The 13,672-nt window shown below is 42.0% G+C and overlaps 1 protein-coding gene across 1 annotated transcript in view; it reads left to right on the top strand.

Annotated features, from left to right (window-relative positions):
• Positions 1-6,070: 6,070 nt before the first annotated feature.
• Positions 6,071-13,672, top strand: part of bckdhb (branched chain keto acid dehydrogenase E1 subunit beta) — a 50,362-nt gene continuing 42,760 nt past the window's right edge. The window contains exons 1-4 of the mRNA XM_079227498.1: positions 6,071-6,151; positions 6,987-7,064; positions 8,222-8,290; positions 11,527-11,660. Of these exons, the coding sequence (XP_079083624.1) occupies positions 7,001-7,064; positions 8,222-8,290; positions 11,527-11,660 (267 nt within the window). The 5' untranslated portion in view covers positions 6,071-6,151; positions 6,987-7,000. The remainder of the gene's footprint in view (positions 6,152-6,986; positions 7,065-8,221; positions 8,291-11,526; positions 11,661-13,672) is intronic.

Raw genomic sequence — 13,672 nt, 5'->3', positions numbered from 1 at the left:
ATTTAATGAGACAGAACCAACAGGACACTGCTTACATTTACAGAAACATATCTTGGGAAAAGTGTGCATTGTTTTTCTATTGGATAAACATACAAATGGTGCTCACATTGTGCAATATAGCGAAAGAAAGGGATGGGTGATTGTTCGACTATTTTTTTTTGGCCTTATAAACATCCAAATATGAAACAACACATAGTATTAGAAAAGTGGATAAATTGATTCCTCCTCCTGAAAACGCATCAAGGATTAAAAAAAGGCAAAACACTGGTGCAGTTTGCATATAAAACAGAGTTGGTCTCTCAGAGCCATTTCATGGTATCATAAGAGAATAAGGTGCCAAATCAGGATTTAGTCCACTATGCATACAAGTGGACAATGTGCTTTTTTAAAGTTTACTTTCGGTGCTTCACGTTTGTCTCTGGTTGGTCTTTCTTCAAGTACGCGTCAAGATCATAAAGGATCACAGGCCTCGTTTTGGACACAAGCCCAATCCTTAAGGCAATTTGTTGGTGATAACTTGTGGATTTAATTACTCTAAATTGACACTGGAGCTGCAGCTGGCGTTACATTTACATGGTTTGGGTAAAACTCTGCAATACTGCATTATTCCCCATCTTAAAATAAGACCCAATCGAGACCCACCTTGACTAAATTTTAAGCGAAACCCTGCAGAAAACAATTTCTATTTCTGTCATTTCAGTGGACCCAGATGTCTGCCTCACAGTGGCCATTATTTAGTTCAAAATGGTGGCCCTGCCTCAAACTGTAAATCGTAGCTCACTGCTCGGGAGACAACACATTCAACTTTGGGACAACAGCCTCATACTGTCTGAATCACCCTTTTAAAAAGGTCACTATATTCTTGTGGTAACTACCACTAGGCTTTCGTATACGTCCCTCCAAGCTTGTGTTCGCACAAACAATCATTATTCTGACTACTTCCCTCTCAAGCGTGGGACCCGTCAGGGGTGTCCACTCTCTCCCCTCTTGTTCGCCATTGCCATTGAACCACTGGCGGTGGCCCTATGGTCAAGTCAGATACCAGGTATTTCAAGGGGTGGCGTTGAACATAAAGTGTCCCTGTATGCAGATGACCTCTTACTCTTTTGGTCAAATTTCAGGCTACAAACTAAATTTCCAAAAAAGTGAATTAATGCTGATCAATGCTGCAGCCATGGCATATCCATTGTCTGACTTACCTTTCAAAACATCTCTTGAACATTTTAAGTACTTAGGTGTCTGTATAACCAAAAAATACTCGGACTTATATAAATGTTATTTCTCCCCTCTTCTGGCGAGGCTTAAAATTAATGTGCTCCCGAAATTTCTATATCTCTTCCAATGTATACCCATTTTCCTTACTAAACGTTTCTTTCGCTCACTTGAACACACAATTTCCCAATTCTTATAGAACAAGAAGCCCCCTAGAATTAAAAAAGACACTTTACACAAACCTAAGGAGCTGGGTGGCCTCCCCAACTTCTCACTCTATTACTGGGCAACAAACATAAGAGCCTTGTTACACTGCTGTTGCACTAATGACCAACCCCCACCCTGGTTACAGGTTGAGGAGGCCTCATGTGGTTCATCATGTCCCTCCTGTGCTTCCCCACAACTATTCAATCATATCTGCATTCAGACAGTGTTGTTGTGAAAAACTGTCTTAAAATCTGGACACAATTTAAACAACAATTTACATTGCAATCTACACCTGGTCTGGCTCCTGTTTACTCTAACCCCTGTTCACTCCATCCATTATGGATAATGCTTTCTTAATTTGGAGAGACAAAGGAATTGTATCCTTTAACCATCTTTACATTTGATGGTAAATTTGCTTCCTTTGGTCAGTTAGCACAGGCTTATAACTTGCCTTCAACCCACTTTTTCAGTTATTTGCAGATAAGAGATTTTGTACGTAACCGCTTTCCCAATTACCATACCGTATCCCACGCTTATAGACACCATCCTCAAAATTAACCCTTACCGGAAAGGCACCATATCAAGGATTTACTACACTCTTCTTGAGCACCAATCCTCAACCTCTGATGCCTTGCGTACTGCATGGTCGGCTGATCTTAATATAGAGATAGACTCTGCGGTGTGGGAGAACGCTTTGAAATGGGTCCACTCATCCTCTCTCTGTGCCCGGCATGGAATCTTACAATGTAAAGTAGTGCACAGGGTTCATTGGTCCAAGAGTAAACTGGCTCGTATATTCCCAGGTGCAGACTCACGCTGTGACCGGTGCCATTTAGGACCGGCCAGTCTTGGCCACATGTTCTGGGATTGTCCTGTACTTTAGCCGTTCTGGATCGGTGTCTTTGACACTCTCTCAGCCGTCACTTCTACCAATATCTGTCCCTCACCATTAGTTGTCCTGTTTGGTGTCCTACCTTCTGGGAACTCACTACCATCTTACTTCTGTGAACTTGTGGCCTTTCTGTCACTTTTAGCGAGGCGTGTTATCTTGCTACATTGGAAGAACTCCCCACCCCCCCTCCTCCCACTCTCAATGGCCCTTCGTTTTATGACATTAGAAAAAATTAAGTACTCTTTACCACCTCTACGAAGTTCTGTAAGGTCTGGGAACCCTTCTTAGAGCACGTCAGGTCTACCCAACTAGATATCGCCACCATTGATTGATTCGCCCCAACAACGCACCAGTGCCCTGTTTTAACTAGCCTTATTGGTAGCACATATTAGCAGCATGCAGCACTACTATTTTTATATATATAAAAAAAATGTATGTACGTTTTTGTATTATTTATTGTTATGCATATGTTTTTGTTTCCTTATTTATAGTCTTTACATTGCTCAATTAATGCAAGTGGATATGCGTGTGTGTGTGAGTGGATGTGAGTGAGAGAGTTGAAGGTCAGAGAAGGTGGGATAGTAAGAATAAACATGTTTTTACAATATTATCTGCCACTGCAAGCATTTAACATCCAGTTGTTGATTTTGGGTTTTGGTTGCTTTTATAATTTTCTTTTCTGTTTGTGTATCAAATTGCCTTGTATATTTGTTTTGGGAAAGGGGGGCGAGGGGAGGGGGGCTGTATTGTGTACCCTCACCATTTGGCTGTCTGATATGTTATCATTTCACTCCTTATTTGTGAGGTCTATTGTATATTAAGTCTTGTTTTGTAATTTCTACATTTCTTTCACTATATCAATACAGGGTGTGTTCCATCGACATATTAGTGTAAAAATATTTCTAGCAGTACATACTAAACGCATACTGTGGCATTTTTCCATCAGATCTGTATGCTGTTAAAAATCTATAACACTAATGAAGCAACAAGTTGCTGTAAAGGGAAGACTTGATCCTGTGTTTAAGAGCGTCATGGCATTGGCATTCATTCAGCAGTAAGGTACTTTATCTCATTGTTTTCTCTCGAGATAAAATGCCCGACTCTCAGCATTATTATCAATCCATGTTAGCTCAAAGAACCTGCTTTTATATCCAGTCCTTTTGATAAACTTCACAGGTGCTTGAAAACAAAAAATGCTGTCATATGTAGAATCAACCAGTTCCACAAATAGATGTATGCTAGTTTCATTGGGGACATTGTTCAGCAGTGACATCTAGCTGTGATTCCTTGTTAAGGACCCTTGTAAATACAAAGATGAGTCTTTTTCTGTGTGTGTGTGTGTGCGCGTGTGTGCGTGTGCGTGCGCTGTGAGTTTTGGACCAGGGATAGAATATTCACAACATTGGAGAAGTTTGAATTCAGGCCTGTGCTCATAACAGGCTCCAAGTACCTGGCTTCATTTGAGCATGCAAGGAGTGCAACTTTAACAAGGGGGCACGTCGACATAACATCTCTCATACAGTCAGTATTCATCAATTGCAATCGAATGTACAAATGTGTCTGGATCAGTGTCGGGCAGAAACGTGTTACTCAGTGACGCATTACTGTAATATTACATTCCCAAGTAATGACTGGTGTAAAGGATTACATTTTCCAGCCAGATGTTACAAGCATTATGAAGGATTCACAGGTAAGATTTACTATGTATGCATGTATGTGCACATTGAGTCTCTTGCATGTGGTGGTAACGTGCAGCGCTAGTGATTATATTCTAAGTACTTTGCTGACAAACGGATGAAACCAAGTGTAAATGCTTGACATGCATCGATCGACACGTTACTGCTCAATGTAGGTTGTTAATGCTGAATACTGTGCGCACACAGAGTTGTATTCATGGAAACAAAACTTGCAATAGACACAAAACAAATATACTCCCTCCAATGAGTTTTTCTAAGGATGTTTTAAATGTATGAAAGTCAGAGGAAAGGGAATACTGGATTTTCCTGTAAACATGACGATGTAACGGTTAGAAGGACTAGGACCCAGAAGCACGACTCACGAGTCAGAGGTAGCAAACTCAGAATCCTTTACTTTACAACACTGGAGCGCTTGGTTCTAAAACACAAGACAATCTGGCAGGAGACAAGTGCAAGTGAGGGGACCTAAGTAGTGAAGTCTAATGAGGGAATGTGCTACAGGTGAGACGGGGATGGGCCAGGTGCAAGGAATGAGGGCTGACGAGGAGGGAGTGACTGATGAAGGGGGCGTGCAGCTGGATCTGAAATGACGGGACAGTTAGTAAACAGACAAGCAGACAGGATGAAAACAACTAATAGAGAAACGTGTGGCGCTGAACCGTGACAGACAAGGCTGTATCTGCTCTATTACTCCAAAAAGGTGTCTACCCATGTAATGTCTCGTGGTTTGTCAAACGCAGGTTGGAACCTTGAACTACATGCCCCCTGAAGCCATCAAGGACACACACATATATATATATATATATATATATATATATATATATATATATATATATATATATTTTGCCATATGAATGCTTTATAGGGTTAATTCAGTTACTGTTTGATGGACAAATAGAACAGCCAATTAGAGGTACTGAAGTTGACAAGGGTTCATTCCACTGAAACTGAAGTGATGCCCCACGTTGTCGTATTCCTCCATTATTATATTTGGGTTAACACGCCAGGATCTCTATACAATCCACATCTGCTAATATGACACCTGTTGTTAAATGTCTCCAAAACAAAACTGTATGAGGAACATCGACAGTGTCACAATGTATGAATTTGCTTCGAAGCAAACCTGTTATGAAAACAGTTTTATCACGTTTCATTATCCCTTTTGCAAAGATATAGGATTAACGTGCATGGCTGCGCTGATGCAGACTTGTCAACGTAAACACTCAAAACTGAAACTGCTGCTTGAGAATGACGTAATTTGCCCATTTCCACGAGTGTGCGCTCTGACTGGTATCCCACGCCGCCCTCCTTTTGGACCAATCGCAATCTGCGCGTGGAGGCTGGCTGGCATGGAGAAAATGAAACAAGAGGTCTCACTCTGCCTCGATCCTTCGCTTCCTAAACTTTTTTTTCTTCCACTTTTCGATGTTCTCTCTGCAAAATAAGAATTATATATGCAAAATGTGCATGCACTTTAATAGCCCATACAATTTTTGTTCAAAGATATTTCATTTCATGTCATTTGTTTAGCCCAATATCAAAATCTACAACATCCTCTGTCCTTGGACCAAAACAATAACAATATCGTCAATCCATGTCAGTTCATGATGCACATAAGAGTAGTAATAGTAGTACTACTACTAATAATAAGAAGAACATTACAATAACAGCAGCTGTGGATTTAATAGAAAGATAATGATAAAGGCAGCAATATGTTGCAAAATATGTTGTTTATGATAATTATATTGTTGAATGACAACAAAATTAATGTTTTTTTTGTTGTTTAACCCGCTGCTGAAATATAATTTGTGCATTTAACTGAGAGTACTGATAGACAGCCCGAGAGCCATGTGTCAGATTGTGGCCAATAGAGTGACGATATCTTCGCTTTAATAGACGATCTTCGCACTTTGCCCTTCCTGGTTAGTTATTTCAACAACAGCGATGGCGGCCGCTGCACGGTTCTTCATCCGAGGGAGACACTCGAAACTTTCAATCTCTGGTGTTGGCACCGGCACTCAGAAACCCTTTACAGCCGCTCTGCTGAAGCTGTCGCCGAGCTCCAGTTCCGGGTCCAGCACAAAAACACAACGGAGGCATGCGCACTTCTCCTTCCAGCCTGACCCCGCGCCGACACAGTACGGTGAGTGGCCGCGGTTAGCCGGCTAGCGTTAGCTGCCACAACAGGAAATACTTGAGTAGCGCTGCAGGTTCATATGATGGGTGGATTAGAAAAGGCTGTGGATGTGAAAGGGCGTGTAATTGCGACATGTATGCAGTTGTCAAACCGGAACGGAGACGCATCTTGTCACGTCATATTACGCACTGTGTTTCCAAGATGTCTCCTACCTACATCACTGGAAAGTAGTTAACTCCTCAGTGCCTTTTTTTTTTAATTGTCAAGTGTCCTCGTCGCACCTGTGAAAGCATCCATCTACTGTCAAAACTCTTCACATAGACCACTGTGCACAGTGAAGCTCACACACGCTCAGGGACTTTAAAAGTAAGCTAGCTGTAAACATGGCACATGCTGCCCCAGTAATGCGGAGCAACTAGTGTTATAGCTAATGTGAAATGCTGACATTGCAAAAAATAAATAAAGAACCATGTCAAAAAGATGACTGTTGGCTTATTTTGTAGGAGAACAAGGCTGGTTTTGGCAAACAGCATTTAAAGTGACCCTAATACACTAGAGACTGGTTTCCATATGCTCTCTCTAGTCTGATACTCTCTCTCCACAGCTCAGTCAACCAGGATGTTGGCACTCTAAACAATTGCTAGCATTGTTCTTTGCTCCAGTAAAACAAACCAGTAAAACAAACCAGTACAGAGTGTCATCTGTTCCTTTTCTATAACTGTGGTTTCTTTCCTGCAATAACTAGTTTGTGTTCAACAGTGTACTTTTTGTTAAAAGCAAAAATAATGAATAGTTTCTAGTGTTGATGCAGTTTTTGTTTTTGTTTCTTAAAATCTTTTAGGCCCCACCGAGAAGATGAACTTGTTCCAGTCGGTGACGAGTGCTTTGGACAACACTCTCGCGAGTGATCCAACAGCAGGTAGACATTTTATTGCTTTTGTTCGTGACGGGTCAACCCTTTGACCTTGTTCATCATCATCATCATGCAGCTTTTGAGAAGAATTCCCTATCGCTTTCCGATCATTCTCCTTACCTTGTCAGACGAGTTGCACGACAATAGGATGCTTCACGTTTGTTAGTATTCAAAGATTAGAGATATCTAACAAAAAAAGAAAAAAGTCAGATTCTAAGTTGGTAACTAAAACCTGCAAACCAAAACTTGGTATACAAAGTATATCGCCCACGATTTGGCTTCATCGCCACTTGTAACCGATACCAACAGGAGACCTCGTACGAATCGTGTCACTGGGGGTCTGTTGGAGGAGACTGCACGATGCAGTGCCATCAGCCTGGTCTTTCAGAGGCTCAACAGAGTGGAATATAATTCCAGTTTCCGATGGCTAAACATTTTATTTCATCAGATAGTTAAGACCTATACAAGGAGGGGAACTTTATTTATTCAGACTATAATGGAATTTGATGTAACCAGCTGTGGGGTCGTCATGTCTTTTTCAGGAAATCCTAAATTGCATTCTCATTGTAATGAGTCCTTGGTGTTACTCAAAACAATGGGCCTCATGCAAGAATCACTCGTACGAAAAGATTGGTTCTTAAGTGGCAGGTGCGTAGGAATTAAAAGAAGTTGCTGCATTCATATTTTTATTTTTTCTCTTGGTATGAACACAATTTATGAGTGGGCGAGTCCTTTCTTAATTGTCATGTGCAAATAGTCTGCTCTTATCCAACCCTAAGTTTGTAACTAATGGACTGTCTATTTATATGAACATTTTAAGCAGTAAAGCAACTTAAATGCTGCACCAGTTGAAGGTTAATTGGTCTCCGTATGTAGTAAGGTCAGTGAGAAGTGTAACTTTTTGTTTATTTGGATGCCTCCTTAGAGGGTCAGGCCCTTTTTATAAGAGAGCTGGATACTTCCCCATAAGGGAAGTAGGAGAAAGTAAAGATTTGTTACTCGATTAGTTCTCTTTGTTAAAAAAATAATTATTATTATTTTTCTTCTATATTGTGACTTTTATGTTAAACTTTTGATTTATCTATTTCGTGTGTATTCTGTTCTTAAATGCTGAAGAGAAGTTGACATGCTCTGACTGCCCTGTGGTGTGTGTTTCCCCGCAGTCATCTTTGGAGAAGACGTTGCCTTCGGTGGAGTATTCCGATGCACAGTGGGTCTGAGAGACAAATACGGTAAGATCTTCCTCCTCTGCCTGCATTGACACAAGCTGGCCGCTATGGAGCAGCAGAGGACCGTACAAATCCAGCCACTTCCTCTCTTGCAAGGTCATTATTACTGTTCACCTCGAGGACCAGAAGGATCCGTTTGCGCTCATTTGTCCTTTGGAGCAGGGGAGCCCGACCAACGAGATACAGCAGAGCTGATAAAGAATGTCAAGGCCCACATCTGAGTTTGTTTTTTGAAACTCCTCCTTTCACTCTGGTGCTCAATTGTTGCTCGAGAAGTTGCTAAAGTAGTGCACCAGGCCCATTGAACTAGTTTGCATGAACCCAGTGTTCCTATGCCTCACGTGAATATGATTGGAGTCTTTTTAAAGGGTGAATCGGCTCTGAATTGCGTACAGACACGATGGCCGTCGCTGCTCTGTTCTCCATGGAGTCGCTCTTTCCAGAGGGCAGCAGTCGTGGCACTGGTCATAGCAGGAACAGCACAGGTGCCACTTATAGATTTGGACAATGGCTCCGTTCTATTGAAGTGTCCCGAGGAAGCAGTGACATTGAGCCAGCATGCACGGTGCCAGGAACCTGACACTGAAGCAGCTAAATGGAATGCAGCCATTTTATTATTATATACACCTGTGCGTTCTCCATAGTAACCTGTTACGCCTTCTGTTAAAAATGAGAGAGAGCACTGCTCCTGCAGATTACATTTGTAGTTTGTGTCTTCCTGGCATTAGTTGGTATGGATTTTCCCTTCAAAAATGTGATTCTGAGTAGGAATGCACCGACACCATTTCTTACAGTTGGATTACTTGCCAATAAGTAGTATTTAATATAATAACTTTAAAAACATGTTTTATTTTCATAATGTGCATCAACATGATGCTGTTGCTGACAGATAGTTATCCTGATACAAAACAAATCTTAGTTATTTGCATTAGGGATGTTAATAATTGACTGTCGCTATCTGAAACAGTGAGAAGAAAAAGAAGATTAAAAAAAAAAAACTCCGCAAAACTCCTAAAGCAAAGTATTGTGGTCTCTTTTAAAGTTCAGCCTGCCTTAAATGCACCTGAGCTGAACTTCGGGCCTGCTTCCCTTTAATCGTCTGCTGGCCGACAAGCAAGACACGGGAACTTAGCATGGGTCGCCTCGCGATTCTTGGGTAGTAGTAGCATTTACTCATCAACAGTAACAGTACACGCACCGCTACGTTCACAGCTGTAATGTGACTTCATACAAGTGGAAACTCTCCAACATTACGCTGGGGTTGCAATAAGGATTATGCCAGGCAGACTCACGGCTCGCAGCTAAACTAATTGATGGGCTGGAAATGTACTGGGAACTGCCTGTAAAGCACACACACACACACGCACACGCACACACACACACTGCAGCTGGCGAGAAATAATGTATAGAACCTGTTTGTGTATCAGGTTATCCTTACAGCTGGGCGGCTTATCGAGCTCAAGTGGCGAGAAGTTCGGGTTACGTTGCTGTGGCGATATCATCGAATGTAGTTTAACAAACACAAGCACAATATTGGACCCGATACTCAAAGCTGGTATCGGTGCATTCCTAATTCTATAAGTTGACAGTCAGACAATGAAAAATAAATCTCTTTTGGGAGCAGAAAGGACAAAAGACTAAGCTGTTTCCTATATACAATGGGCTCTGGGCAAGACCTATGCTGAGTAGAAGAAATGTATATAGAATCAAAAAGACTCTGGACTGTTGAATCTATTACATTTCAACCCAAATTAGTTTTATATTCAGTAAATCTGGGAGCAACCATTTTTCCAATTTAGATTGACTTTGCAATTAGGGTACTTAATTGTTCTCTTCTTGTACAAAAGTAATATTACTCTCTCTATTACTCTCTGTTAGATTGTCTTTTCCTGTTTTGAGTTCATTTTCAGGTGGTTTGTGTGTCTGTGTTCAATAGCATGCGAGTGTCAAAACCACCCCATAGTAGCCGGCTTCGCCTTTTTGTTTTCATTGACGTCAGAAGTGTTGACCTTTTTGGAGAGGGATCATTATTTTCCATCTCATCCTTGTGTACAGTGACGAGTGCAAATCCGTTTCTATCCCTCTCGCTCCTGAAAGGGATGGCGCACACCTTTCCCTACTCGCATCCATTATACATGGCAGAGGTTAATGCAGGTCGGACGCTATATGAATGTTTTTTGATGAGGCGGATGCATCCACCTTGGTGATCCGGCCCTCACGACGCCGACTGCTGCCTTCCTCCGAGGGCTTTTGTTTCCCTAAAGACAAATTGGCGCAGATTGACCCGACGCACCGACGAGCTCTCCCTCGATGCCCGTCTCCTTTTTCACCATAAGCAACGTTGGCAGAATGCACTGGCTATAAAAGTCACCCAGGCGTTTTTTTTTTTCCTGATGAAAATATGGCATTCGAGACTCGTGTGAACAATAGAGCGTCAACTCAACGATCACAGTCACACATTGTGGCATTGTTACGTCCCCTTGGTTGTGTTTTTCCTGTCATGAATTGATTCATTTCTCATTGCTTTGATGGCACACAGAACCACACACACGCGTTACGTGCTGTCACTTTCACGTGGAGCCGCATATTTGAGGCGAATTACGTCATTTTTAATCGCTCAATCGTTCACTTTGCATCACAGGTCTGGGGCCGAGTGGGGCACGCAAGGGCAGAGGTTCACTGCTGAGAAGTCGAAATCTTCCCAGCAAAACAGAAAAAGACTGGATTAGCAAATGAGATGAGAGCAAAAAATAACACTCTTGACCCAAATTTAGAGTCCCACTCTTGCGGCTCTTTTTCAGATTATAGGGTGGAGGATGGAATTTTAAATTATTTTGTGTGTGTGTGTGTGCGCGCGCGCAACACAGGCCTGGTTAGCTGCAGCCGAGAAGTCATCATTTGTCACTTCATTTATTTTAGGGCTGCATGGCATTTTACAAGAGTTTTTTATTTTTTTGCAATGTCATTAAGTGTGCGGCGTGGGCCTTGTTCTGTTTTAAGAAAACAACCCGCTTTTCCTCCGTCACCCTCTACAGATGTGGTCAGTGTTTGCAGTTAAATGCTGTAATACAATGGGCTGTTTGGTGATCCCAGCCTGGACAGCGGCTGCCACATCTTAGACCTTAAACCTCTGTGTGATCTTTTCCTCTCTCACCCAGTAGCCAACGGGTCCACTTCCACTGCTAGTATTTCATTTACTTAAAAAGTGTTCTCCTCCTTTCCACTGCTGTCTCCCCCAGGTAAGGACAGAGTCTTCAACACTCCCCTTTGTGAGCAAGGGATTGTGGGATTTGGTATCGGTGCAGCTGTTGCTGGTGCCACAGCCATTGCCGAGATCCAGTTTGCCGACTACATCTATCCTGCTTTTGACCAGGTGAGTCGGGCGGCAGCTAACGATCAATCTGCCGATTTATTTATTTTTATTTTTTCTCGATCAGTCGCTTTATCCATTAAAACCCTGTGGAAAAAGAAAAGTAGCATTGTAGTTTCTTAGAGCCCAAGGCGACGTCTTCAAATGTCGGCAATCTAAAAGTCTTCACAGAAAAGTCTTCACATTCTCACATTTTGAAAGCCCAAACCACAAACATTTATCATTTTTGCTTAAAAAATGACTGAAACAATTTTTCAATCATCAAAGTAGTTAAACTTTCTGTAAATCGATCAATCGTTGCAGCTCTCAGCTCAGTTACATGCTATCACAGCCTAATACAGTGCAACACAATAACTATTGATGTCGTAGAGACAAGAAGTCCCGAGATATTCTTTTACACGTTGCAAAGTAACACCTGAAAGTTGAAATGTAATTCATACGCATCTTATGCTTGTTCTAATGTTGAAGTGGTCCAGGAAGAGCCTCTGTCTTTGCAGTGGCACATTGTATGTATTTTTGTTAAAGGGACGGGTTATTATGGTGGAAAGTCCGCTGACGTAACTCCTAAAGCCTGCCTTGTGCATCAAAATCCTTCTTGGAGTCATAACTTGGACTTGGAACTTGGAAAACCTGGAGGCAAAGACATCATCCAGTTACTGTTGGATCAGAACTCTCTGACATAAGTCTCTCTGATTGCTCAAGGAAGACATTCAATATAAAGGAGCCCCTTAAAACCTCAGATTATACCTCAAACTCCTGACATTCAAACCTCCTCTGCCATATGAAAACCAAAACAATGAGCACCTCACCTTTGCAGCTCCCAAAGCATGATGAAAAGCTGCATTGGCAAAAATCTAAAAACAATATTAATCACTAATGGAAGTAGGAGAGATGAAAAACATGAGTGGGAAAACCACTGAACACATTTGATGTCAGTGCTCAACATGTTTTTTAGATATAGTTCTCACACGCTCGATGATGGCATACGAGTGATCTAACTGTTCCTAGCAAATAACATCTTATGGCTGGCTAAGACTTGGGTGACTGCGCCGTAGGCCAGAGTACAAGCAGCTTTTTAAAGGCTGAAAATGTCAATAGAAAAATACTGTGGCCGATGTCTCTAATCAAAAGGTTTAATTCTTGTGAGCTTGAGCTATTGTTTGAAGTCACGATGCTACTTATCTCTGTGCTCTAAGAATGTAGAGATGAGTTGTACTTTATACCTGTCAGTTGTACGAGAACACAGATTAGCAGGGCGCTGAAACCCTAACGCTGGACTGTTGAGAGCACACACAGTCAAAGTCGGCAGAAGGATGAATCAATGGAGAATATGGTTATGTAGTATATCTTTTGTTTGCATCCCTGTGACTCCTGACTGTATGTATGTATGACCAACCCCCTGTGCATGCATGAGTCTTTCTTGCAAAAGGTACAAATTTCAGTGTCTACAGAAACACTTAAAAATAGTTATGCTCTTGACTGTATTTATTCACCTGACTCGCCTTCTCTGGCGTGCAGGTGTTTAAATAAACAGACCTCTAATTGTCCATCGATTCATGTTCTAAAATGTGACTCCAGAAAATCTGTTGACAAAAGATGCCCAACCCCTGTGTTTCCAGAGGAAGATCAATGTGGCGTTAACAGGCCGAGCAGGACACTGAGCAGCGCTGCTGTTCCACCATGCATCGCTCGCATGCTGACGCGTATCCTTGCCCCTCCACAAGATGAATGCAAGCCGCTGCTCTGTCAAGGCAACGCAAGAGAAAATGTGATAATGGTGCCAGTTTCTGAGAGAATCCTGCTGTGACACTACATCAAATATGGTGCCGGGCCCCTGAGTGGTCTCCCTCTCTCTTGCTCTCTCGCGCTGGTCCAAACTGACCTCAGAGACATAAAAGATGAATTAACAGCCCACCTGAGTTTTGGGGTGGAAAACTTGGGACACCTTTTTGGAGGATCCCTAGTATCAGAAACTGTAGAAGTAGGTACAACAAAAACAGGCACTTGAGGTTATT

This window comes from Taurulus bubalis, assembly GCF_910589615.1.
Source record: "Taurulus bubalis genome assembly, chromosome: 12".
NCBI lineage: Eukaryota > Metazoa > Chordata > Actinopteri > Perciformes > Cottidae > Taurulus > Taurulus bubalis.
The sequence above is the reverse complement of the archived record's forward strand: the minus strand, read 5'-3'. Positions and strand labels throughout refer to the sequence as shown.